This window comes from Camellia sinensis, chromosome 3 (assembly GCF_055761805.1).
Source record: "Camellia sinensis isolate YWXY chromosome 3, ASM5576180v1, whole genome shotgun sequence".
NCBI lineage: Eukaryota > Viridiplantae > Streptophyta > Magnoliopsida > Ericales > Theaceae > Camellia > Camellia sinensis.
Genome location: NC_138963.1, coordinates 177,109,027 through 177,119,489, shown reverse-complemented (window position 1 = coordinate 177,119,489; position 10,463 = coordinate 177,109,027). Strand labels below are relative to the sequence as shown.

General features: G+C 32.8%; 1 protein-coding gene across 1 annotated transcript; it reads right to left on the bottom strand.

Moving 5' to 3' along the window:
* Nucleotides 1–3,015: 3,015 nt before the first annotated feature.
* LOC114318303 (S-adenosyl-L-methionine-dependent methyltransferases superfamily protein) lies at nucleotides 3,016–10,230 on the bottom strand. Its single transcript, XM_028265155.2, has 3 exons — nucleotides 10,104–10,230; nucleotides 8,016–9,140; nucleotides 3,016–3,562 (listed from the first exon to the last, which is right to left on the bottom strand). Exons 2-3 carry the CDS (start codon nucleotides 8,957–8,959, stop codon nucleotides 3,475–3,477), a joined length of 1,032 nt encoding a protein of 343 aa, XP_028120956.2. The 5' UTR covers nucleotides 8,960–9,140; nucleotides 10,104–10,230; the 3' UTR covers nucleotides 3,016–3,474.
* Nucleotides 10,231–10,463: the final 233 nt, after the last annotated feature.

The following is a 10,463-nucleotide window of genomic DNA, read 5'->3' as shown; positions in this document are numbered from 1 at the left end:
GCAGAGAAGCCCATGTGATAGTGTGGAGTTGGACTACTGGCTGCTTCTCTATGAACCTTTTTAAGATTATATATCTTACATGATTTATTATTATTATTATTATTATTATTCATTTTAGTAAGGATAAATTACACTTTCAACCCTTAATGTATGGATTTTGATCACTTTGGTCCTTAAAAGAAACTGTTTTTTTCCATTTTGACCCTTAAATTGTTTGTCGTTTCCCACTTTGATCCAATTATCAATTTTCATTATGGTTAAAGGGCAATTTAAGTTTAATGGTGGGTTAAGAAGGAGGTGGTCAGGTGTGTAGTGGGAATGTAATGTGCATAAAGGACAGGAGAGTGGGGAAATTCAGAGGGGGAGAGAAGGTTCTCAAGGAAAATTTTACTCAAAATTTTTTAACATTTATTAAAAAAAATTATTTTTCAAGTTCTTTTAATTTAGAAGGATCTGAAAAAATAAAAAATAAGTTTGTTAAAGATAAAAATAAAAAATAAAAAATCTCAAACTATAGCTAAACTTTGTCAATAACAAAAAAGAAAAAAAAAAGAACAATTGTCAAGCGAATCAACTTTTTAAAAAACAACATTATTCTAATTAAGTGAAAAAATAAAAAATATTTACCAAACCATCACTCATATTTAATTATATTATAATATGACAATCATATTTTGATAGTGTAATTTTTTTTTTAGTTTCATATGATTCCATATAAATAATCTTGCCGACAATGCTATAGTTTGGAAGCAAAAGTTGAGCTTTTGACAAATTTTAACATTGATAGCTCAAATTGTAGATTACTAAAAATATTCTAAGAGAAATTTGAATGATGCTCCCATCGAAGTCAACCGGTTTGGGCGTTGTTACCTTTGGTGTTAAATTTGGCATAAGTTTTAGTATTTATTAATAATGATTTCATTTTATAAAGATCTAACGATGATTAAAAAGATGAGACGATGATTATATCAAAAATGACACAAATGTTGGAGTCAAATTGCTAATTTTTGATATTTGTATATTGTAATATAATTAAAATTTAATAATAACATATTAAATTTGACATTTAACATTGGAAATGCTACGAGGAAAGAAAGTTTGAATATTGAAGGAGCCAAGCTGCCATACTATTGGGGGAGAAAACAAATTTCTCCATGATCACGTGGGTTCAAAATGATGCTGACTGAAGAGTAAATTGGCCGAGAAAATTTATGGAAATTTTGAAAATCAACACCCCTTATACAACATATTTTGAAATTGGATGTTGTATATATTCTATTCTAGAATACCACCCAAATAATTTTAAAACCGAAATTTCTCTGCACCCACATACTAGTCTCAAAGCTAATTTCCACGAAATGGCTTAAGTTCTAGCGGTACTGGTGCAAATTTATGTGGTGTTTCAATTAATTTTTCGGCGGTGCTACATATACTAATTAGTCTATTAATTAGTGTACCAATATTAGTTATGACATTATTATTAACCCCACTCATTAATTACATTACAAATACCAAAAACCTTTTAAATTATGTCACATCATCAATTGGTATACTAGTTAATATACTAATTGATGCATACAACATTATTCTTAATTTTTTATTTGATATTGATTGAAATAATAAAATTTATCACTATCATGTTAACTTTTGAAAAATAACTCAACAAGTATTATTTATTGAATAGTGTAAAGTAATACTTTAAGATTATCAAATAACTTTTATGAGTTATGTGTCTTATATCAAGGCACTAAATATAATATCATAAAGATCAGGCACTAATACAGTAGTTCTAGATCCACAGGGAAAATTATATAATAGTCTCGAAAGACGACGTGACTATATTCCCTCACCAATCACCATTCAATATGTCCATTCATTTTCCTCAATCACTAAACACAAATAACCAATACTCACTTTCTCCACCAATCATATTATCATGGACCACTACGTGACCGTACTCCCGAACTATTGAATAATCACAAATAAAAAAAACACATAATGGAACACAATTTATGTTGTACATTTTATGTTTTGCTTACAAACACCTAATTTTAAATAAAAAAAAAAGCCTAAACAAATAGGGATAACCTCTAGGACTAAACCCTAAAAAGAGTCCAGACTTTAGAAATCACTCTTAGATGATGCTACATAGCATAACTATTAAATCTTATAGCAGTAAATTACAAACTCGCACATAGACAAATTTAAAATCACACTCAGGTACAATTCCCCCAATCATGGAAGGTTAGTCTAACCAACCTTATGTGCTAAGTAGTTTTCATGATTTTCCAATGAATGGTCATTTTCTGTCATTAGGCACCATATTGGAAGAAGTAATGGCTTTACTCTGTCAGGTTGTAATTAGTCCACAATATGCTGAAGGTAGAATAGTCTTGGCTCTCTAGTTTTCCACAAACAATTTTGCATCCCCCAAAATTACTTTCACCTCTTTTTCTTTATTTTTGTGGAAAAAACAGATTAGCCTCTAACCAAAAAACTTATAAAAAAAATTAGGATATAACTCTTTCATGTGTTAAAAAACACAAGAAAAGTTGTACCCCAAAATATTATCACCTTCTTCTTTTTCTTTTTTTTTTTGTTCAGTAAAGAACAGAAGAATAAAAGAACAAAGCAAGAACAATATAGCAAGAAAAGATAGGGGAGAGAGAGAGAGAGAGAGAGAGAGAGTTAAACAGTACCCTGAAATATAGACCATTCATACGAAAATTACATCAACTAATTTTTGCAATCTTTATTCACTCACTTGGCAATCTTGTGTCAAAGCATACTCATTAGTTGCACTGGAAAATTGTTTAAAAAAATAAATAAATAAAAACTTTATCAGGGGCCATCCATCCCTCCCTGGCCAATTTCAAGTGTTATAAAAATTCGGAACACAGGTTTCTCCTTTCCTTTTTCATTTTAGGCCCCAACACACAGTATGCACAACTGAACAGCAAAGGAAAACAATCCGTCACAATAGCAATTTCAAAATGAATAAAAAAACAATAGCAATTTCAAAAACAAAAACAAAAAAATCATCACAAAATCTTACCAAGGCAATCCAGTTACAAAATTGTCATAGAATTTAGCAATTTCCCTTGTGATGTGTTATACATTCATGTTATAAAAACAAATAAACAAAAACAAAAGGCCGATGCATGGTAATGGTACAGAGAAAATAAGTTGAAGTACCTCTCTGTATGTAAAAGCATCACAAAGAAAACAGAAAGGAAAAAGGGAATTAAGTAGAGACCAATGTTATCACTAAGTGAACCCCTTGATATTCGAGTACAAGGCCGCCATACCTGACAATAAATTCTAGCATGTGCCTTTGCCGGCCAAGTAATCTGCATAATATGAGCCGCCTTCTCTTGAAAATATTTGCAGTGCCTATGCCTAGCCACTAAAGATTGAACCATCTTGCACAAAAAATAAAAATAAAAAAACACTGGTATTGGCAGGTCCAATATCTCATATTGTTTTCTGAAGAACAATACACCAGTTTGATTTGTCATAAAATCGATCGACAACAACTGCATTACCCATATCAGACACTAACCTGCAAAGTGTGATGTGGACAAAAACAAGAGGATAAGGACAATGAATTTATAGCATAGACAAAAGCATACTATTCATAAACCAAATCCTTCCCCCTTCCCCACCAAATAAGGTTAAATAAACAGACACACATTCACAGTTGAGTGCACACAACAAGAAGCCAAAATTAAAATTAAAATTATTCATTAAGCAGCCCTTGCCTCCTTGAGCACCCTTGAGAACCTAGGAGAACTAGTTCATGTTGATTCGGATAAAAAAATTTGTTTAGCTGATGCTATGGAAATGATTTGAGAAAACCCTTCTATGATATATTGGAAAGCTACATGCACTTTCATCAAGTTCATTGTACATCAGTTATCCTTGCCAACTGGTTGGTTACAATTGGAACCACAAAGAACGAAGATCTAAACAAGAGAAGACAAAAAGCAGTCTCAGGGCCACTTGTGAGTGTGGTTCGAGCTTGCAAGTTTGAAGAGAAGGGTTGACAGCTAAACGCATCTAGAATCAGTTTATATGTCATTTTACTTGATCTTGTATTTGAACTCTTGTTTAGTGAATTGTTTCACCACAGAGTGACTCACTGTTTTTAATCCAAGGCAATTATTGTTTCCAAGGGTTCTCCACATATGTTGTTGTGTCCTATTATCTTGATTTATTTACTGTGATATTGAGTGGGATTGCTTCTGTTTAATTGATATATTTGAACTAGCTAATTGAACTGATTAATACACTTGGGCTAAGTTTGGTTAGGATGAAAATGGGGAAAGTGAGGGAGATGGAAAAAAATAATTTTTTGGTGGAGTTTGTTTAGCATGAAAGTGGTGGAAGTTACATTAAAGTTAATTTTCTTGTACAACTCATAATAGCATGATAACTAAACTTTTAGTTTCTTGCAAAAACCACAGGAAAATAAAAGAAGGTTTAAGGGCTGGTTTGGCAAGTGCAAAAAAAGCCAAAAAGTTACTAAAAAGGTTAAAAAGTTATCACTATTCACCAAAAAAATATAAAAAAATTAATATTAAAATATAACATCAACTTTTTGGCCCATCAATGTCTGACGTCAAGCCAATTGCAGGGAAAGGGAAAAAAAAAAATTTATATGTGTACATTCACTAAGTTGGATGGTAAAATTGGGCCCGTGGGGCCCACCATGGGTCCCGTTTTGATAATCCGAACCGTTGAAGATGTAGAACTCGTCTAGTACTATATGCTTGTAAAAAATCACGTCTATCGGACATCGCTAACTACATGATCAAATCAGTTTTGTATAAAAATTGAATAGTGTTATAGTTAACAGTTGACCAAAAAAACTAACACGATCAGATAGTTATCGATATCCAATCAACGTGATTTTTTACAAACATATAGTACTCGACGAGTTTTACATATTAAACAGTTTTGATTAGAAAAACGGGACCCGTGGTGGGCCCCTACGGGCCGAACAACACCGTCCAATCAAAGTCCAAAAATGAGGCAATTTTTTCTCATGTATTCACCCAGCCGACTGACTGCCAATCCATACGGTGTACTACACTATCTTCTCCTACACACTTATTTATACAATTTTTTAATACACATTTTTTCATAAACAGTCAAAAAATTAACCCAAATATCCATATTTTTTTCCTCAACTTTTTAGTTCAAAAAAACAAAAAGTACACTTATTTAGGACACCCCAAACAACCCGTAAATTTGTTATAAAAGTTGTTACTTATGATTATAATTCCTATTTTCTTGTAAAATTTTCATCATAATCAAATTCATACAATAAATTTTGTTTTGCTTTTCTTTTCTTTTTTTTTCATTTCACTTTCTACCATTTTCACTTTCCATCATTTATTTCTTTCTAATCAAACAGAGCCTTGATAAATTTTAATTGGAAACATAATCAAGAATTTGGCATATACATGCCCTCTAGGCACAAATCCACCAAGCACCCTTTTTTAAAAATAAATTGTACATATGTGTTTAATTGGGGAAAAATGAAAGATGTGCAATAATAAAAGAAAGAAAATTTTTAGTTCATAGTACATATAGATTTTCTTTCCTCCAAATTTGTTACCCCACAAACACAACTGAGAAAATCCCATATGTACCACTACATTGTGCCCATGAATAAAAAATCTTAGTTTAAAAAAAAAAAGGTTTAAAAAAATGTGTAGCACTACTCAAATGTACATATAGATACATATACAATATGTATATTTCTCTCCTTAGGTATATATTATCATTCATTGTAGATCAATGGATACTAGTTACAAGACTGGATCATGCTCCATAGATTCTCAATTGTTCAAAGGAGGTTTGCATTTGTAAGCTCTCAAAGTTGGATCTTCCCTCTCATTTGGTGCAGATAACTACACAAAAGAATCATCCTGTTTACTCCAATGAAGGTGTTCACATGAAAATAAAAGGGACAAAAGAGGTTCAAGGCTTGAAATCTTTTATCCATCTTTGTTTTAGACAGGGCAAGAGAATTCTATGCATCTGTAGAACCCAATCCTAAACCATAATTTTTCTCCTTGTACAACTCAGAAAAGAATGTCTACACAATACAGACGAAGCAATGCGATGACTCAAATGCCAAGAAAAAGGTCAGTTCAAAATTCAGTAAGAGAAATAGCAGTGTAATAATAACAGTAAAACTAGCACTCGAGGAATCCTCACCATTAATAAGTGGCCACTCAACTCAAGTTTGATGGATGACTATGTCTATCAGCTACCATTGTAATCCCATAGGGTGAAATATAATTCCCACTGATATGAATGCTTACTGGGAATTATCTATAGCTCCACCTCTGTATGGCCTTGGCTGTATGCTTTTGTTGCAGTTTATATCTGACCAGTGTCAACTCACCAAAAGTAATAACTTTTATCCCAGCCTATCCGTATATAAAATATTTCATTGTCCACAAGCATGGTCAACTTTGATCGATGAAGCACGGGTACTCTATAAATGTTGCCCTAAAATACAAGGTACCAGGTACGGGGTATGCGTACCAAGTATAGCAAAAACGTACCTTACATTTTATAGGTCTGTATACGTCTGGTACGCGGTGGGTACTCCATGGGTACGCAGTTGGGTATGCCGGGGTCAAAACCAAATTTTGAGAATTTTTTAGGGGCACCGGAGCAATTATTTTTGCTCATTTTGAAAAATTAAATAAATATGGGGTGTTTAGTAATAATGAAAAACATAAAAGCAGATTGTATCTATCATTTGAAGAAACCATATCATTCGACGAACCAGAGAACATTTAGACTTCCATTCAAAGAACAAAGTTCGTGGAATCTGCTCTCCATCGAAGACGACACTAAAGCTCGAGATTCCAGTGAGTCCCTCTCTTTCTTCTTCGATCTTCTTCCTCTTTCTTCCTATTCTTCGATTCCTTCAGATTTTTTTCAAACTTTCTTCGATACTTCTTTCTCTCTTTTTATTTCAGATTATTATTTTTTTTTTTTTCAGATTCTTCTTCCTTTTTTAGTTCTTTTTTTTTTTTTTTTCAAATCCCCAATTCGTTTCAGATTTTTTTTTGATCTATTTTTTTGTTTTTTTGTTTTTACATTTTTTTTCCACAGCAGCAGGAATTTGATGCAAGCCACAGCCTTATCCCTTTTTAATCATCTTAAAAAACAATTAGGTAATGCAAAATCACCCACTCTGTGCCTTTTCTTACTGTTATAGACTTGTAGTCTATAGTAGATATTCAGAATTATAAAATAAAAGATAAAAAAAAAAATATTTACTTTCATCATAAAGTATTGATGTTTTTAAAATGTTATTTGAATATTTGAAAATTAGTATTGGTGGTATTGTTAAAGATTGATTTATCTTTTGGTTTTGTAATTTCTCTTTTTAATTATGATATTAAATTTTGATGCGTATGTTAGATGTTTAACTATAAATTTATAAAATTAAAAAAATTAAAAAAAAAAAATTGACGTACTCTAGCTGTACCCACACACCTTACTTTTTTTAAATTTTGCCGTATCGGCGTATCCGTATCTTACCAGTACCCGTATCTGCACCCGCACCCACACCTGCACCCGTGCTTCCTAGACTTTGATTCACATAGGTCACTGGTCAGTATCCGATATTTGATCCAAATTTGATCAAAATTCTGCCAATAAGCGTATATGCTTTTACTTCTTTTTTTTTTTCCCCCTTTTTGGGTTGCTACAACCTACATCACATAAATTAGCATGTCTCCAAAACTAACACCCCCACCCCCACCACAAAAGAAAGAGAGATCCCTGATGTTAGTAACAAAGTAAAATACACAATGAGACTAAAGCAAAGTTGCCACATATTACATAATAAAAGCATGGGGGAACATGTAATATTAATGACTATCAACTTCAATTATTTGAGAGCTACCATTAATAGCAAAGCAATGAAATAAAAAATGGCTTTATTGCAAAGGCAACAATTCAAGAAGAAATAACATGTTTACCTTTCAAGCTCGCCTTCACTAAACACGTGGTAATATCTGTTGTACACTACTGCACCCTTTTTATCATCTTTCTTTGCCAAGCCATTTGCAAGGGCGCAAGCAGAAGCCCCACTGACTTCAGCACGATGATAAGGTAAATGCCAAGGGACAAAAAATTCTTGTTGGTTTTCAAGATTTTGTCCATTTTCAGAAGTGACCAAAGGATCTTGGCTTTGAGAGGTTAAGTCCTTGAAACCTTTTACATGTTCCCCCAAACTATTTTCCTCGGCTTCTGGGATGCTTTCCAGGGTGATAGATGGAGAGCTGCGTGCATGGGGGCTACTTGATCCTATCCACTCCTCAAAATATTTTTCAGTCAGTGGAGTCCATTTGTCAACCAATGACCTATCCTCTTGTTCCACAGCCCAAACAGTAATCAGAACAAGACCACCCTTTTTAACAACCCGAACTAATTCATCTATTGCTTTCTTCCTTCTACTCCCCGTGCTTAGGTGATGTAACACAGCAATAGAAATTGCAGCATCACCGTAACCACTTCGGTAAGGAAGATTTACAGCATCAGCGACCACAACTTCATGACCTCTATCTGCACAAATATTGATAAGAGGAGCACTTATATCACATCCTATAAAAAAACAGCCAGAATTCAATCCCAAGTACTTTCCATTTCCACACCCTGCATCCAAGACAAGAGACCCTGAAGGCAAAGAATTCAAAAAAGTAGCAACTTTTGGCCACTTAGCATACCGTGTGGAACTGAAATGGGGGGCAATTGCATCATAAACACGATGAACATACTTCTTCTCAATTTCTGGGGTGTATTGAACACTTGAAGATGAACACCTCTGGTCTGTGCTTACTAATACAGATTGCGGAATGTGAGATTCTCCATCAGAAATGGGTGTACAAAGACTAGAAGCACCACATATTTTGACTTCATTCATGGTACTGAAAATTCTTGGACGATGGACAATATTGACCACGACAGTGGAGAGAGTCAAGCCACAAGTTCCATTGAAACATCTCCTTGCCCTTGTAGCATTAAATCCATTGAAACATCTCGTTGTCCTTGTAACATTAATAAATACCGCCAGTTTGAACCATGGAATCTAACTAGACACAAGCCTGATAAAAATAATAATAACAAAAGGCAAAAATGAGAACAGTGTGTGGGCCTGTTTGATTTGCAGGATTAATAATGAGAGGATTAACAATCCAAGAAATTAGAGTAAGATTATTTATCCAACTGAATTAATGAGATACAGAATTCCCTCTTGTCCACATTTGTTTTGCAATAGATATGAAAATATATAATCTTAATTATATGTAAGTTTTTCATTATTAGGTGTAGGGTTAAAAAATCCGTTAATTTTTGTTGAATAGAATAGCCATTGAAATTTAATCCAAATAATAAAATTTGCAACCAAACAATGGTACGTGAGTCCCATAGATTAATAATCTCAATCCCATACTATAATCCACCCAATCAAACAAGTAATATAAGTACAGCAAGGGTTCACTCAAGATGGATAATAGCAATTAAATAAATAACTCATTTCTTTTTAAATAAAAATGGGCCAGCTTTTACATAATTTAGATCCTAAATTGCAACCAACCACTACTTAAAAATAAAAATAAAAATAAAAACTAGGTCGCAATTTTCCTAAACACAGAGACAAGTAAAGTGCTCTATATTCACATTCATGACAAAACAATTTAAGCTTAAGCTTCTTACAATTGCGAACATCTTATCGATTTCCAATAGCAAACACACTAAAAACCGTGCTCATTCATCGAATCTACGCATACCATGTGATTTATTGCAAAGTTTCACATTTTCTTTTATCTCCACCCTCTAAATTTCCAACAAAAAAATTTTAAAAATTAAGCCATCGTTTGCCCTATCATTAAGCTTCATTCTGTGTCTTCCAAGCAACAATTGAAGCTTAAATAAATAGTATTCAAGACTTACTAGGGATAAACATAACAGCAATCTGGGTTTGAAACACATGTATGTATGAACATATAGATATACAAATATAAAAATCTATATATATACAGAGAGAGAGAGAGAGAGAGAAGGAGGACCTTCAATGCCGGAGTCGTCACGGCGCTGCTGCTGAGAGCTGGAGTTGGCGTTCTTGGCAAGAGAAGAGTGAAAAAATTAGGGAGGGTTTCAATGTATATGGGTAAAATATTTTGAAAGGTTAGGAATATTTAAGTAAAAACAGAGGTCCCTTTGGGGAAATTTGTATTTCCACAAATATTATACTTTTTAAGTGTATTTATATTAGGTGTTTTTAAAAATTTAAAAAAAATATTTAAACATTAAAAAAATTCATTGAAAATATGAAAAATAAAAAAGTAAAATTTTCTGAAAACCATAACCGAACAAGCTGTATATATTTTTTAAATTATTAAGGGTATGAACTGAGTAATGGTGTGCCT

Coding starts and splice junctions, on each gene's coding strand:
- LOC114318303 (XM_028265155.2), bottom strand. CDS start 8,959: ATGAATGAAGTCAAAATATGTGGTGCTTCTAGTCTTTGTACACCCATT. Junction 3,563..8,015: donor AGTGAAGGCGAGCTTGAAAG/GTAAACATGTTA, acceptor CACACTTTGCAG/GTTAGTGTCTGATATGGGTA.